The following is a 16,237-nucleotide window of genomic DNA, read 5'->3' as shown; positions in this document are numbered from 1 at the left end:
TACTTACATTTGCAACTGGAATCATTAAGATTTTTGCTAAGGTGACATGTGTTATGCATTCAGCATAAATTTGAGGCTTTGTAAACCTAGAGAACTGGCTATTTGCTCTTCTGCATCTTTGTGTGCCTTCTTCTGCATGTGACTTCTGTTGAGGCTATGAAAATTGCATTCAACCTCGCATCAAACTCTACTGGCAACCTGCAGCCTTCTCCTCTGTGTCATTTTTCTGTGGTTTGACAGTAATGTCAATATGGAGACATGGTAATTATTAGATAAATACACTGTATTTACTAACACACATTCTCAGCAGGATACTCCATGATCTAAAGCTCCAATTCTGGGAAATCTGCACCTGGATGCAGAGCTGAGCTTTCCAATGCCCCTGTTCACGGAAGAGGTGTTGGTTGAGATCAAGTGTCTCTGCACTACAGGGCTAGAAAACCATCAGCCTGGGTGCCTGCTTGTGCATTGGGTTGGGAAGGGTGGCACGTGTCTCCTCCCTTCCTAAAGATTTTGGTACATCCTTCCATCCACAGCACACATCTTCCAGTCTCTGGCTGCTTCCCATTCATTCACTGCTGACAGAAACCCCTGTTTTCTCCCCAGAAGGAGGGAAGTCCCACCTTGGTGCCAGACAGCCTCTCATCTTCTAGGAAAAGCAGGGGTAACAGTGTCAGATATGTTGGAAACAATGTTTTAGGGCTCTAGAGAAGATCTGTGTCCTCATGAGTCTTAAAACTTACCTCAGAATACAAGTGAGTCAGAGAGATGGGGAGACAAAGTACCCAAACTCCCCCATTTCTCCCCACCCCAAATCTCTTCAGATCACGAGGATTGGTCAGGGACAGGGATGGGAACATCTGAAAACATTCCTAGGGGAAAGTATTCCTTTTTAATTAATTGTATCCCTTTTATCCATGACAGTGTAATTGCATTTTGCTTAACTAAGTCTTTTTAATTGGTGCTGGAAGTAGATGATAAGCAAAGCAGTACAATTCCTTATTGGCTATTATAGACAGCTATTTTAGGGCAGTGTAGGGCTGTTAGTTGTGAGACTTAAAAGCTAGGGCCAAATAGCACTGAGCTGGGTAAGTGGGGAGGGAGGTGGTGTGGGCATGCAAGCCAGCCTCTAGGTCACAGACCCATTTTTGTAGATTCCAGAGGCATTTTTGGTTGCTCACCAACTATCATGTGGGAACTTGTGGCACTCTTCCTGATGCCATGGACCTTCGTTGGACTGCAGAAATGGACACGTGGACCATGAATGCCCCACAAACCTACCGCCTTGGGGTCCTGGTTCTGGGTTTCAGGCTCCAAGTGCTGCTGCTGTGACTTGTGTCCTGCTTTCACAACATTAAGGCTGGGGGGAGTTGAGCAGCTGCCCCTCCTCTCTCTCTACAAGGGGACAACTGTGACATGCTGGCTTCATCTGCAGTTTTGCCTTTAAAATACTAACTATTAAGAGTGGAGAGGAAAGCCTGCACAGACTGCCTGGCAGTTTCTCACAAACCATCAGGCACAAGAGACTGAACCACAAAGGTATTTTCCACCCTTATTTTTCCAAATCCCTTTCTAAGAGGACTGGCTGACCACATCTGGAGCTACTGAAGACTGAGAAACCATCACAACCTGCCTGACCCTCTTAGACCGAGCTCCCTGCTTTCGGGTTTTAGGTCTTGCTGCGTGTGCCATCAGTCTGTTGAACAAAACAAAACCCGGTTTTGTCCCTCCCTGTGACACAGGTGGGACATAACAGGCACCCCGTGGAAATATCATCGGGACCCTCCTCCTGCGATGCGCAGGAGCCACGGTTCCCCAGCGTAGAAAGCACCAGGAAAAAGGGATGTGCTGTTTGAACTGCCGCCCTCCCGGCTGGGCAGGGGCAGCCTCCCACCCTACCCCATCCAGGCCGGGGGGCCGCGGGGCTCCCGGCACGTCGGCCGCGGAGCGGGTGGCGGCCCTTGAGCTCCCCTTAGTGTCAGGAAGGAGCATTTTTAGTAAATACACATCGCGTGCGATCTCTGTGGGGAGACCCCGGTAATTCAGCACCGCTCAGTTACTGGGAAGGAGCTCGGGGCTTATCGCGCCGGTGGCACACGGTTGCGATATGTCCAGCCATTGCCCTTGCTGGGAAACCTTTGTTTGATACAGGAATTGACATGGAGATAATTTGGATCCAGCTGTGCCCATGCTAGCTTTATCCAGGGGCTCTAAAAAAAATCTGGGGTTTTGGTTTGGTTTTGGAATTAAATAAGGGTTTTTCTTACCCCTACCAAGACACAACGCAGCTGTGAGTATGACAATTTGTATCAGGTGAGAAGCTGCCATGATATCTGTGATTTGAATTAGAAACATGGAATTCGGTGTGAACTTATGGATGTGATAAAGCTGGACTTCCAATTTTTACTCTGGCACCTGGACTACTGGTTCTCATGCGAAGCAAGTCTACAGCTTAATGGCCTCACAGCTCCATGACTGCTTCCACTCATCTGCCTCTTAGGGGACCTGGGAAGAATTTCTTCCTGCTTTAATGACATTAGTGTCTTCTTTCTGGTTTCACTCTAGTATGGACAGAAGAGGATCAGATGTAAATTTTGCTGTCACCACCAGCATCTTCTACTCTTTATTCCCAGCTGAGCAGTTTTTCTCCAAGGGGATCCATCAGGGCTTACATAGTCAGGGAGTACGAAATCAGAGGCACTATGACGTGGCCACAGTGGTCCCCTCCAGAGAATGTTATTTCTTGCACATGGCACACCCTGTACTGGGCTCAGTTCTTCTCTTGCTGCTCAGACATGCTCTGCTTTATCAGGCAGAAATGTCTGTGTTTCTTATTCTTGTGTGAGCTTTGTTCCCACAGCTCTTCTCCCATCTGGCTGGAGTTCCAGCTCAGGACCAGAAATACAGAGCTGCTTTATGATAGCAATGTTTGTTTTCAAGCCAAGATCTGGCTTTGCCAGCATGGTAATATTAACACAGGTCCTGGTCCTGAGCCCTCTGTTTCCCTTCCTAGGCCAGAATGCACTGTACTGGTGCAGACACTTCTGTAATGGTTCCTGCATCCAGTTGAATGGAGTAGGCTATGGCAATGCTGCTAGGCATGTTTTGGCCTGTTCCCCTCTAGCAGTGGCATTCCCTGCCCCTGCAGCCATTGCCCCACTGTATGCCTTCCTGAGCCACCTTGAGCATTTACCCAGGGCTGTGCTGCAACAAAGCTGTGGTGCCACTGAACTCAGACACAGGCGCTCCTTCCATTACCCACACCCTGCTTCCTTCTTTAGTCCCTGCAACATAAATGACATGATGTGTACTTGGCACTGAGCTCTTCAGTGTTGGCATGGGCTCTCCCAGGCTGCCAGGAAATCCCTCTGGCCTGAGTGCAGTTTTTTGCAACAGCACTGCAAGGTGAAGAAGTGGCAGGGGACTAGGTTAAGCACATTATACTCTGCTTTATGGCCACACTGCTGGACAGTAACTTGGGTTGAATCTGTTCCTGCTGCACTTAGGGGCAGATGGGCTAGTCTATGGTGTCCTTTGCCCTGGGCATGTAGATATAACGCCTATGCCTTGACCTGAATCCTGGCATAATTGCTATTTTCTGGATGCCCATTCTCCAAAAAGGAGATTTATGGGAATTTAAGTCCAACCAAAGGATCATCATTTGAAACATGGTGACTTTCCCTTCAGTGGAAGTTTTGCCTGATAAAAAAATTAAGCATCTCAACATTTACCCTGAAAAATGGTGATGAATGTACCCTATTAGGGAGGAACATGAGAAAATGGAAGTGTTAGCACCACATGCTGATGTATCAAGACAAGAATGCAGCTTGTAAATCCTTTGTCTACTAATAGTGCAAACATTTTATTTACACACTGACATATAAAGAAAGATAAAGGAAACCCATGCAGGCCTAGCACTGTCTGTGGAAGCCCTGCAGAAAGCTGTGTTAGCCCAGGCGCTGGCACTCAGCATGCATTAGTGCTGCTGGGGCTCCCAGCCAGAACAGAAAGCTTTTGTCTCTTCTTGTGCAGATAAGCCACTGTTTTCATGCTTCCATCAGCTATGAAATACCAGGACTACCAGGGTTTGTGGCAAGTACTCCTTGCCTTCTCTAAACCAGAGCCAGGAATCAAACGTACACAAGGAGGTTGTTGCAAAGTGCCCTGCTACATATATAGAGGCTGCTTGTCACCTCCCGAATGCTCTGTGCTGGTGTAAAAGGGTAAGACTCAAGAAAAAAAATCCTTGAGAAAGAGAAGCCCTTCAGCTATTACCTCAGACACATATAACACTTTCAGTTAAGGTAGAAGCCCACAGTTTGGGGTCCATATTTTCACTCTGGAAGTTTAATTAGCTGATACTTTCTTGTTACAACTTTTAATCATTGTTCTTTCACTTTACTGAAGCATCTAATTTCTAAAGGTGTGAAATGCTTAGCTTTATGCACCAGATAAGGTAAGGAGCATTGCTTCGGGGGACAAGTTAGGAAACACTGACAGATAAGGCAGGGGACTTGGCCAAGGTCAAAACCAAGGTCTGTGCTAAACCAGGATAGTATGGCACTTAGATCCCAGGCACTTATTTTTGCACTTTAACCTGTGATCAGCATAGTTTCTGGAGAACATTTCTATCTGCATGCCAGAAAGATCATCTGATGATTTCTGAGCATCTGCTTTCTTGGATGTATGCACTTCACTAGGGGTTTTAGGCTTAGATTCACAACTGTACTGTGATGAAGATGGACTAGCAGCTCAGCTGCAGTAACTGCCTGTTTCTGCACACTGATCCTGTTCTCTCTTACTGCACTAAGCTGAAGCGGACCATCTCTCCTCTGCAGACTTACAGGTCACATACATGGGAGCTACTGCAGATGAGCTGCTGTCAGGTAACTGGAAAAGCTGTGAACTGACTCATGTGCCAGGACTCTGGTTGTTTTGTGACAGCTGGAATGTTTCAGGTTACCTATGGGTCTTGAAACCATTATTGATTTAGGGAAAACTCAACTTTCTCTGCCGATATTACTGTCACCTGGTAAAGAGACATAAGCACAGACTGACAAAGTTGGTTTCATGTTATGAAGAAAAGCCAGATAGAGAGCAGAGGCAGGCAGTGGCTCCCAGGGCAGCCTCTCTGTCCCCTCAAATGCACTCCAGCCCAGCGTCCTCACTGTGCGCGCAGTTGTTCACACCCCAGTTTGGTTTTTCACAGTCAAAAATTGAATATTCATGTCCTCTGCAATTCACGTCATCAAGCCAAATTTGTCCAGAGCCTTTGGAAGATGAATTAAACAAACAAACAAGCAAACAAACAAACAGTTGGACTAAAGAAAGAATATGTTTGGATTTTTTCTAAAGAGACCTCTGTGTACAGCAGGTGTAGGTTGGGTTGCACAGCTGGCTTGTTGGAAATCAAGCCTTTGGGCACAGTTCAAGCAGCAATGGACATGCAGCTCCCCCATCCTAAAGGAAATGAGCTGCCCCTTTTAGGAGACCTTTGCTCTGCTGCTGCTCATATAAACGACTTTGCTATGGTGCTTTCTGTATGTGCGTAACCTCCCATGCCAGGCCTGGGGAGGTGAAAAGCTGGTGTGGACTCACCTGCTGTGGCTGTGAAGGCGTCTATCGCACGGGTGTATCCCAGCATTCGGCAGACCACAGTGGCATCTTGGGTGCTCCAGCCATCATCACATATTGTTCCCCAGGACCCTTCGTGAAAGATTTCCACTCGGCCTCTCCTGCCCCCTCCCGCGATTCGTACAAAAGGACTCGAGCTGCCTGACAGTTCAGAAGAGAAGAAAATAACTCTCCTGGTCATAGCATGAAGAAAAAAGCATATTGAAGCAGTGACTGCCCAAACTGGACGAATGTTCCCATCTCCATGGCTGTAGCCAGGGTGGGACCACAAGTTACCGGTAACTCAAATCCAAACAATTCAAAGCTCTCTCCTAGGTCTACAGACACCAGGCTACAGCTCAGAGCTTGGACATAGCCATGCTGCAGGTTAACCTGTGTGCACAGGGGGCAAGTTGGTCCTGATTTCAGATAGCTTCAATGCCAGAGGGCAAGTAGAGAAGAAATAAAAGTCCAGTACCTTCTCCTTTTTCACCTTTGCTCCCTTTTGTTCCTGATGAACCTGTTCCAAATTAAAAAAAGCAAATATTTGACAGCTGTTCGGGGAAAAATTCAGTTATTAACTTTTTCTGAATAATTGGGTAAATCAGAGATATAAGGGCTCTGTCCTCCTGTAGAATGCACCCCCTGAAGTGACTAAGGGAATGTAAAAGAAACATGGCAAGAAAACTAGTATACCATGTGACCCAAGAAAGGGACTGCTTGTAAAATCCCATCCATTTACTCATGGGAAGTGTATCTTATTCCCACTACTACCTGAAAGATTACATCTCTGATAGCCTTTGGACTTTCCAGAAGCAGACATGGTATCTCCCAGAGTACTTGCAGGAAGATCTACATCATGGGATTTGCTCTCCAGGTACTGGCACTGGGCAGCAGAAAGCCACTCCCAACAATCCTCCACATTTCTGTGCATCATCCTGGTCTTGAGAGCACGAATGTTTGAAAAAGACCCAATGAGCTCTTCCCCCAGAAGCTACATCCACAAAGCACACATTGCTGTCTCCTTCTGGGGACCAGGAGATGACACCCATATAGAGGGGAGTCCCTCATCTGCAGTCACCCCAGTTACATTTTTACCTTCCTCCAGAGACAAAGCTTCGCAAGAGGAGTGCATGGAGGACCCTCACATAAGCTCTAGTTTACTTTATGTTTGAGGACTCTTGTACTGTTCTATGTGAGCAATTAAAAGAAAAACCATCTGGAACACTGGCTGCTTCACATGGTCTATTGCAACTGCTGTTTGGTGATTTTTATTACTACACTGTGGTCTCATGGTTTTTGGAAGCATTCTGTGATCAGAAGGGAGGGGGTAATGGTAGGGAGTAGCTGCAGTGTTGGCCTTTTTGAACTATTTGTGCAACCTACAATTAACAAGGCACAGTTAAATAGCACTGGTGTTTCCAATTCAGTGCTCCTGACTGCCATGAGATTTATCCCAGCAGTGTGGTATGCTGCAGGGTGTCTCTGTACCAAGTAAAGAGGAGGATGGCTTGCTCCAGTTTTCTGGATTTGAGAAAACCTAATGTATCTGTTTACTTGCATGTCTTTAGCACACCTCTCAAGGTATAAATGTGACCCTCAGCAAATTCGTCTTCTGGGAAGACTGATCTGTCTGCTGAGTTCCTCCAAATGAGCTTTGTTAACATGCTTGTGCCAGTCTGTGATGTACAGTCCCAAACCCAAATGCACCATCAGCTCCACAGACCCCATGGCAAACACTTACCAGGGAATCCATGGTCTCCCTTGGCTCCTTTTACTCCCGGTTCTCCTTTTGGACCCTGATTGCCACGATCACCCTTGCTTCCTTTTTGACCAGTTAGGCCTAGGCTGCCTGGGTGGAAAGCAAGAAAGTCATTGCCTTTGTCCCCTCCCAAGGAAGGCACGTGACGAGCATTTCACATTGATGCAGAGAAGTGAAATGTGGCATTTAAAGTGCTTTGCATCATCGGACTAAGTCATGCTGTCAAACAAGGGTTTACCTGATGGGCCCTGGTCTCCCTTTGCTCCTTTTTGCCCTGGAAGACCTAAGATCATCAAAACAAACAAAAATATTATAAGACAGATATTTATACATTTATAAAAGTGTAAGCAAACTAGTATTTATAATGGACTTCAACTCATCTAGTTTGGCTGTCCACACCATAGGCATCTATTTCTCAAGTGGGTGTCTTATTTCCTGTTATGCCCAGTGCAGACCTCATCAATCAAGAAAATATAGACAATGGAGAATTGTCTTCTCCTGAAGTCAATCAACTTCTGGTCGTTTATTCCATATCCTAAACTCCTCTGATGGGACAGAGACCATTCCTCCAGGTGGGTCTTCAATTACTGTATAGAGAGCCTAGACATGTACACTTAAGGGCATCAGACATATGTAAGCACATAATGCTGGGCCAGGTGACTCCCATCCCTATCATTCAGGTATCAATGAAAGTAGAAGGGTGCAGCACTTGAACCTTTGTCACCTCCTGACGGAGATAAGAGGTTGTGTACACTACATAAATTCAGGGTTAAAATGGTCGATTCAAGAGAAATACACAGCAACAGGCTTGTACTGCAAAATGTCACCCTATCATTTGGGTGCCTGAGACAGAGAGGTGGCCTTTGTCAGATGGAAGGTCAAAGAAAAGGCCTGTGTTATGTGCTCTAAGTTGGCCTCTGAAGATACCTCTTCCTGCAGTGCTACAGAAGAGCCCAGGAAAAATGCTTGCTGTCTTCCTATGCTCAATAACCCATCCCCATCAGCTTCACTGGCTGTAAATTTGTCTTTCACTCCAGGGTAGGGATGTTGTTGTTTGGTTCATCTTAAACTGCTGCTTTGTGCGTTTTCTGTTGTAGGCAACATCACCTCGTTGTTCATCTTACAGAAACAACCCCTCCAGTGAACAACTAACTCCCCAGCAGAGGCCCAGGTCCATCCTGGGATGTGTTGGGGCTCCAAGAACAGGACTCAATAAATCTCCTTGCTGTTGCACGCCCCTTTCCAGTGTCTGCATGATGCATGTTGTCGACCCCAAACACCTTTTACTCTCCTTTACCTGATACTCCTTTGTCTCCCTTTTCACCTCTGAGTCCTGGAATGCCTGGTATTCCTGAAATTAAAAGCAAATCAGTAAGGGTGAAGCCATCACACAAAGTAACACCAGAGTAGTTCCTCAGTGAATTATAGGTTTGAGTAGTGTTGTACCTGGACTACCACTGGGCCCCAGGTCCCCCTTCTCTCCTCTCTGACCAGGTCTGCCTTCGATTCCCGGAATTCCCTGAGGTCCCTGTGGTCCGGTTACACCTTGAGGTTGAGCAAAAGCAGCACATATGAAATAAGACACAACATATGACAGTGAAAAAAAGAAAGTTCAATCACCAACCCCTGCACTATGCAGATTGAGTTGACCCTATGAAGGCAAAATAGTCACTGGGTCTCTCAGAATTGCAGTCCTTCCCTGGCAGCACTAATCTTAGTGGTGCATTGAGTGCTGGTATGGAGTGAAAGGGTGTCCTTGTAGACTGTCGGCCTTGAAAGGCACAAGTGCTGTCCTAAAAGAGCAGCCACTTTCTGTCCTTGTGTGTGCACACATGTCAAGGAAGACATGACCCCCATGGTACAGGACGCTTCTTTCCCACTCATTCTCCTGCACAGTAAGCAGGGTCCAAATGAGACAGCTGAGGCTGTGGTATGATTTTACACAACACTGGAACATTTTTTTAATCTAATCACCATCTTTTACCCATGTTGGGATCTAGCCTTGTCATGAAGCATCATCTAAAAAAAGACCAGTATCATATTTCTAGAGGAAACTACATGTTCTGTACTGCTTACCTGCCTCTCCTTTCTGCCCAGGACGTCCAGGCTCCCCCATGCTACCTGTAACAACATCCTAGCATCAGTGCTAACGAGGCTTAGCCACACACTTCAGGTAGGGCAGACCTGCACCATGCATATGTGCTGTGCCCTCTACACTTACCATTAAAACCTGGCAGTCCTGGGACTCCCTGCTGTCCTTGAGGACCCATTGGTCCACGGGGCCCAGAGTCCCCCTTCTTGCCCGTTTCGCCTTTCTGTCCTTGAGGACCTATTGAACAGCACAGCACAAGTGTTATAATCTTTTCTAAAAAAAAAAAAAACAAACAAAATCAAACCAAACAAACTTATTCATTCATCTCTGCAGCCAGTGGAGCACCTCCGTGAAGCTGCATAAGTAGCAGAGTTTGGCCTCAAACCTGTATCTACCATTGAGTTGCATTCACTTAAAGCTGTAGGAGGACAGGGCTGGATGGTACCTCAATAGTCTGCCTAAGCCACCTCCAGCTCCGCCAGACTGTCTGGCCAGGTGTTTGTCTTACCTGCTGTTAAAGACTTGCAGTGGTGCCATGACACTTACCCAGTCTATTCCTCAAACTATCTCTACCACTAGAATGTTTTCTTCTGTAAATACCCATTATTGCAGTCTGAACCCTTCCTTTCTCCTAGCCACAATGGAAATGGAGGACAGTGTGTTCCACTCCTATACTTCCAGGGAATTGCCACATCTTCCCTTAGCCTTCTCTTCTCTGAAGAGCTGATCAGCATGGTCCCAAAGAACTGAATTAGTTGAAAATGCCTCATTTAAAGACTGACATCTTCATATTTCTGCTCCAGAATGATCCCACAGTCCTCCCTTTTGGTAATCCTACTTTCACTTTTCTCTTCTGGAACAACTTGTGCTAATAAGTGCGCTGGAGCATGTGTGATCTGATGGAAGATCTGAGGAAGCTCTAATCAACCTGTCCAACTGTCCTCCGTGGTCTGCACCACACACATCTGCTTTCTTTTGCTATCCTGCTTTCAGGTGAAGCCCATGTGAACTGAACAACAGTATTCAGAAGATGCCCACTAATGCATGTTATAGAGGAGAAACATTATGCTTAACTCTTCTGCTTAAGGTGTGTAAAAGTCAGGCTTATATATAAGATATAAAGCTCCCAGAAATAGGTTTTATCCTATTGAAAACATCTCTGCTTTAATGTGGAATAGGCTGACAATTGAATACCTGTGGCTTTCACTAAACAAATGTCACTCTACAAAGAGACTTCCATGGTACAGAGTCAACAATTTTCATGCCCCCTTCCCCCAGCCCTGCTCTGGGAGCTTTGCTGAAGTTTGATATGAAATGAAGTCCCTTCAGATTAGGTTCCTGTGTCCTGCTCCCTCATTGAGCAGGGCTGCCTGTATTTTTACAAAATACTGACCTATGAAGACTTCTCCTGGTGTTTTAAGTAGAATGAGTTTAAACAGGAGAATCTTAAAAATTTTGAGGTAGTGAAGAAGTCTTACCTGCAAGACCCCTCTCTCCTTTCTCTCCTCCCACTCCTGGTTCACCACGTGGGCCAGGAGTACCAGGATCTCCTTTGCTCCCCTTCTCACCTGGCAGTCCATGTAAGCCTGTGAGGACAACACCACTTTTTTAATGCTTCATCAGGTGCTGTATCTAGTGAATGTGAGCAGCAGGACATGCGGCTCAGCTGCGGGCATGAGCCAAACTCTGCTCTCTGTTTGCTTGAGAGTGATGCTGGTGGCAGTGGAGAACTGGCCCACCATAACCAGTACACATTGACTTCTAGAATAAGATTTCTTTGAGCTAAGTTTTGCTTTTGTTCACGTTCATTAGTTTTATATATGCTTATTTCTTTCAACTCCAATGACATTCCCATTGACTAACACCTTGACTGAAGAGAAGATTGCCCACAAAATCATCCATAAAGCCACTTTATATTCATCCAAAGAAGTAATTCAGGTGTCAGAAAAGCCTTACCTTGGAATCCTTGTTCTCCCTTTATCCCTGGTGGTCCCTGTAGCCCTGAGAAGTGAAATACATATATCAGCTGACACACATCATCTGTTCACAGTAATGGCTAAGAAGAAGAGATTAATTTTTTAATCATCACTTGTGCACACTGCTTCAGTCACCACTGAGGCCAATCTTCAGCTGGCAGGGACCAGAACAACCTCTTGAATAAAGACCATGGATCTTGGTTGAGTGCATGGTTGGGCAGTGGCCAGCTGTCCTCTAGCCAAGCCCAGCTCATTGGGACCTTTGGGGAGATCTTTCCTGAAAATGCACAGAACTGTTTGGGTTCTGATATATAGTAATGGTGCTTGGCAGGAGGTGCTGGTTCAGTGTTGTAAGTACAGCCAGAAAAATATGAAAACATGATTTTAAAAAATTTCATTAGTTTGGGGTTTTTTTCTTTGGAAAACCTCATCAGTGTAGCCAAGAACTAGGGATGGATGAGATACAGACCTAACCTAACAAGGATTGCATCTTAGATCATCATCACTGGATCATTAGATCATTATCATTGGATCACAGAAACTATTTGCTAGTCCAACCTCTGCTCAGAGTGAAGCCAATATTAGATTAGCACTTTCAGCATCCTCACAGTCTGAAGACATTTATCTCCTGCAGTGAGTGTAGTTCTACCCAAAACCCCCAGGTGCCCAGGGCAGCACTGTGTGTGGCTGTGCAGGGGAGCACTCACACCCAGCTCACTCCTGAGTCTGTGTCATTTCCTCTGGGACAGAGTGGGCAAGGTTGCAGATCTGCCACTGTTACACACACTGTTTATCTGTGGCTCTGCAGAGCAGGGATTAGGGACGTCTCCTTGAGTTGTCTGGGGGTGAGCTGGACAGCAGGACTTGGTATGTCTGGAGAAAAAACCCAGCTATCCTCTGGTTGTAGCAGGTACAACAACCCCCTCATGGGTCCTTTCTTGTCTCATGGAGATTTGAGATGGTTACTGCAGATAACCCCTGAGCTTTTCTGGTGGGGTAGCAGTCAGGAGACAGAGCCAGATTTGTTCCTCTGTGGTGGTCACCAACCTCTGTGGCAGCACTTGGGCAAGCTGGGCCCCTGGGGGATCACTCAAAAGGTGCAACAGGTCTCCTTATGGCCAGGGCACTGGGTGTCTGTGCATTGGGTAGGATATGGGTCTAGAGACTGAAAGCCCAAACACTCACTTCAGGTCTCTTAGGGGGAAAAAAAGAGAAGGAGGAAAAGGTTTTTATGGCTCATTTACCAACATACCTGGTGGACCGGGATATCCTTGGCGTCCAGGAGGCCCTGAAATGAATATTCAATGGATCTCTTTCAGTAGTCATCACTCAGTGTGGAACATATCAGTATGTGGTTGATAGGCTTGACGCCTGGGCTGAGGACACTACCCTTTCAGAGGGCACCCAGAGCCCAGGTCTGCAAGTTTTAGGAAGGGAGAGCAGCCCAACACTGCATATGCAGCTGCAGCAGGATCCTGGGGAGCTGCACAAGGCTGTACTCCAGCTTCCCCACATGTGTCCACATCCCCACCCAAGGCATCTGAAGCCAGTGTCCAGCCCTGGGCACTGGGACATCACCAACTGACAAGAGGACCAAATCTTGCCTCAGCTGCTTGTTCATCTGAACTAGGTTTTTAGCCAAGCTTTTCCAGTAGTGCAGAAGAACCATCTTTCTCCACTATACACACAGCACGGAGGAATGGAGCTATACCTGCAACCAGGGTGATGTTGTTCATCATCATCATCAGGTTTGCATTGCTGCTTTTAATTATAGTGATTTCCTCTTCCATGCTTCTCCTCCAGTCTTCTCCTTCATGTCCCATGGGCTTCTCTAGAGAGTTTCTCTCCAAAAGCAGTCTGCTGGGAAAGGAGCTTTCTACAATCTCTTCTGTAGAGGAGGTATTTCGTTCTTGAAATTTCAGTATCTCTCTCTGCATCTTAAAAACTGAGGAAACAGAAGGCCCATGAGGCATTTCCTGCCCAATCCGGTTGGGAAATGCCTGTTCAGCACAGCAGGTCCTTGGCACCTTTGAAGGATAAATACCACCACTGTTTGACCTGCAGAGGTGATTTTCATGTGCCAGTGTTTGCTGCAGACAGGAGTGCAGCCAGGGGTGCTTTGCAAATGCAAAGCACATATATGGGATGGGGGAATGGTTTCCTGCAGTGGCTGCTTTGACTTGCTGTGTGAAGAGGAGCAACCATGCTCCCTTAGAGGTTTCCTATCTGCGTGCTCATCCCCAGTTGCCCATGTCCAGAAAGGCTGTCTTTTGACATCAAGCTTGCAGTAGGTTGCAGCCTTACCTTTGTATGCCAGCAGCCCCTGGCCGGCCGTCAGCAGCAGCAGGTAAATGCCGAGGACTGCCCAAGCACAGCATGTAGATGGCTTTCTTTGGATTCGAGGCTCTAAAACCCAACAGAAGTAGGCTAGACATCATCTCACGTAACTCCTGCTACAAATTCCATTCTCTTTCAGCTGTTTAAGGCCTGGCCACTATAAATTAGCAGTGCTTTCCAGCGACAGGGAGCAGCAAGGTCCCTCTGCGAGGCTGCCATGCCCTGCAAGTGAGGCAGGCTGCCTTCCTCTCACCCAGGCTTTGCAGTGCGATTGACTTGGCCATCTTTTCCTTAGCCAATTTAACCAGCTCACTTCCATCATGACTCAACCCAGCCTGTAACAGTATGCTGTAGCTCTCCCATTTCTGCACCACTAAGCTCCTGTGTCCACTGCTTTTTTATATCCCATGGTGTCATTCAAAGAGGGTTGAATGCCCTCTCCGTCAAGAGCGACACATACATGCAATTGCAGCTGCGAATCATGTATGCTTTGAAACAAATGAAAGATCAGTAATAAATTGAACTGCAGAGCAAATGAAAACAAGCTGCAACATTTTAAACACATGTCACCAGCAAGTGTAAAAGAAGTAAACCGCTTCGTTGAATTTTGGGTTTTAGGGAGAAAAAAAATCAGAAATATTTATACCTACTTCAAACATTCACTGAGTTGCCTTTAACTGAGTTTTTTCAAAGTAAAGTGTTGGGAGTTTAAAGTCTTGGTTTTGAATGAGTACAATGGTTTAATTAGTTTTACAATAGAATGGTTTAGTCAGCAATGAAATATTTATATTCAGCTAAAAATTCGTACACTTACATTTTTCTATTTGACCTGGTGATTTCAGTATCTCAACTATTAAGACATGAAAGTTCTATTCAGTGAAATTAGGCATTTTCTAAAACAGGAAAAGAACTAATTATTTGTGATTCTCAGCACCAGCTTTTGGCTAGAAAGGACATTTTCATAAACTTCTAATTTTAAATGGAAGCTAACTTATTAGGAAAATCATTAAAGCAATTTAATAGGCAGTACAAATATAATACTTCATTTTTGTGTACTGCTTTTTAATAGACAAGATAAAATCCATTTAATAAAAAGAATCCTTACCACTTATCTGAAAGGTTGTGGTAGCAGCTGACGCAAACCCAATCTTGTCTGAAATGCTGAAAGTGTTCATATCACTCAAATTTCCATCTTCCTCATATCTGTCTTTAATTTTCATGACGAATTTCTTGTGGCTAACCTAAAGACTTGTCAGATTATGGACAATAAAGAACTGAAGGGACTTCCTATCTGCCTCCTGATTTGATGTGCTTTCTGATATGCTTTTCCTATCTACTCAGTTTTTATAAACTTGTGAGAATTGTGATGTGGTAATTTGAACAGTTCCTCAAAAAATCCCACAGCTAAGATATTCAGCTGATTTCGTGTGCTCACTTGGGGACACCATGTCCGTGGAACCTTGGGTAGGATCCTACAAGACATTCAGCCCTGAGTTATCCAACATCTGTGCAGTTTGCTGCGGTTGGGCATGAAGCGGTCATTTTGCTTCTAACACAAATATGTAGCCAAGAAGATCCCAGGTTCAATATTAGCTTGGAGAGACATCCCCTGGGAAGGGAGCTACAGCACTGCACGAGAGTGAAAAGCACAGTAAATCACACCAAAATGACACTTCAGTGATGGTATATGACTGTAGGGCAGGGAGGGAAAGAATCAGGAGGAATTGTAAAGACATGTGAGTGATGGTGGGATGGGGATGCTGAAGCCCAAATGGGTTTGGGGTAAATTGGAGCAGAGACACTTGCAGCCCACTTGCCAAAGCTCTTTTCAGGACCCTGCTTCCTCCCTGACTGATTTTCCACACCCTCACACACAGTTCCTACCACCTCATCTCTTCTTTGCTCTCATCCTGTAAAACTTATGGCTGCAGACCTCTCTGTGGCATTTGACATTTTAGAGTCTCTGGTTGTACCAGGGTTGATTTTGATTTTGCAAAGCGAAATGACTCACCCAAGCTCACAGGCGAAAGCCTTCGGTAGGCACTGGGCAGAGCCCTTTGCACCCATGATGCCACTGCCATGTGCTGCCCTACTGGAGGCTCAGGACAGTCCCCATCACACGGCCTTCTCCTGGGCTGCGGGTCTGTGCTCAACTGCACAGCTGCTGGGTCCTCAGTGCCTTGCGTGGCCATGGAAGAAAGTGTAGCGTGAGCTTCAGATAGAAGTGAGCTGGAAATCCACACCCTGACAGCCCAGCGCAGAATGAAGCCTTCCGTTCTGCACCCGTCTCTTAAAGGCTTACATTAAAAATATGTGGGGATTTTTAAATCCACTTTTGTGTTCTCCTTTCAAAAGTGCTTGTGCAGCTGTGATCTGGTTTGGCACCAGGAGGGAGGAAGAGGAATCCTCCATTATCGTATATTCTGCCATACACTGCATGGGAGTTTGGATAATTTA

At 46.0% G+C, this 16,237-nt stretch overlaps 1 protein-coding gene across 2 annotated transcripts; it reads right to left on the bottom strand.

The window, feature by feature from the left end:
* Positions 1 to 5,054: 5,054 nt before the first annotated feature.
* On the bottom strand, positions 5,055 to 15,988 carry MARCO (macrophage receptor with collagenous structure). Of its 2 annotated transcripts, none has more exons than XM_065671349.1 (15): positions 15,792 to 15,988; positions 13,748 to 13,849; positions 13,155 to 13,388; positions 12,696 to 12,731; positions 11,424 to 11,468; positions 10,946 to 11,053; positions 9,597 to 9,704; positions 9,452 to 9,496; positions 8,822 to 8,920; positions 8,673 to 8,726; positions 7,614 to 7,658; positions 7,358 to 7,465; positions 6,092 to 6,133; positions 5,599 to 5,775; positions 5,055 to 5,270 (listed from the first exon to the last, which is right to left on the bottom strand). In XM_065671349.1, the coding sequence occupies exons 1-15, from the start codon at positions 15,970 to 15,972 to the stop codon at positions 5,140 to 5,142; spliced, it is 1,515 nt and encodes a 504-aa protein (XP_065527421.1). In that variant the 5' UTR covers positions 15,973 to 15,988; the 3' UTR covers positions 5,055 to 5,139. The 2 variants fall into 2 exon arrangements, with proteins under 2 accessions (XP_065527421.1, XP_065527423.1); XM_065671351.1 differs by lacking the exon at positions 15,792 to 15,988 and adding an exon at positions 14,886 to 15,116.
* Between the last annotated feature and the right edge of the window lie 249 nt (positions 15,989 to 16,237).

This window comes from Lathamus discolor, chromosome 3, assembly GCF_037157495.1.
Source record: "Lathamus discolor isolate bLatDis1 chromosome 3, bLatDis1.hap1, whole genome shotgun sequence".
Lineage (NCBI taxonomy): Eukaryota > Metazoa > Chordata > Aves > Psittaciformes > Psittacidae > Lathamus > Lathamus discolor.
Note: the sequence above shows the minus strand (reverse complement) of the source record. Positions and strands in the feature narration are given on the sequence as shown.

What these genes read in the sequence shown, in the direction of transcription:
- MARCO (XM_065671349.1), bottom strand. Translation starts at nt 15,972, where the DNA reads ATGGCCACGCAAGGCACTGAGGACCCAGCAGCTGTGCAGTTGAGCACA. An exon ending in GGGGCCCAGTGGTAGTCCAG is followed by an intron (nt 8,727 to 8,821) that starts GTACAACACTAC and finishes TTTTAATTTCAG; the next exon opens with GAATACCAGGCATTCCAGGA. An exon ending in GGGAGACAAAGGAGTATCAG is followed by an intron (nt 7,659 to 8,672) that starts GTAAAGGAGAGT and finishes TGATGATCTTAG; the next exon opens with GTCTTCCAGGGCAAAAAGGA.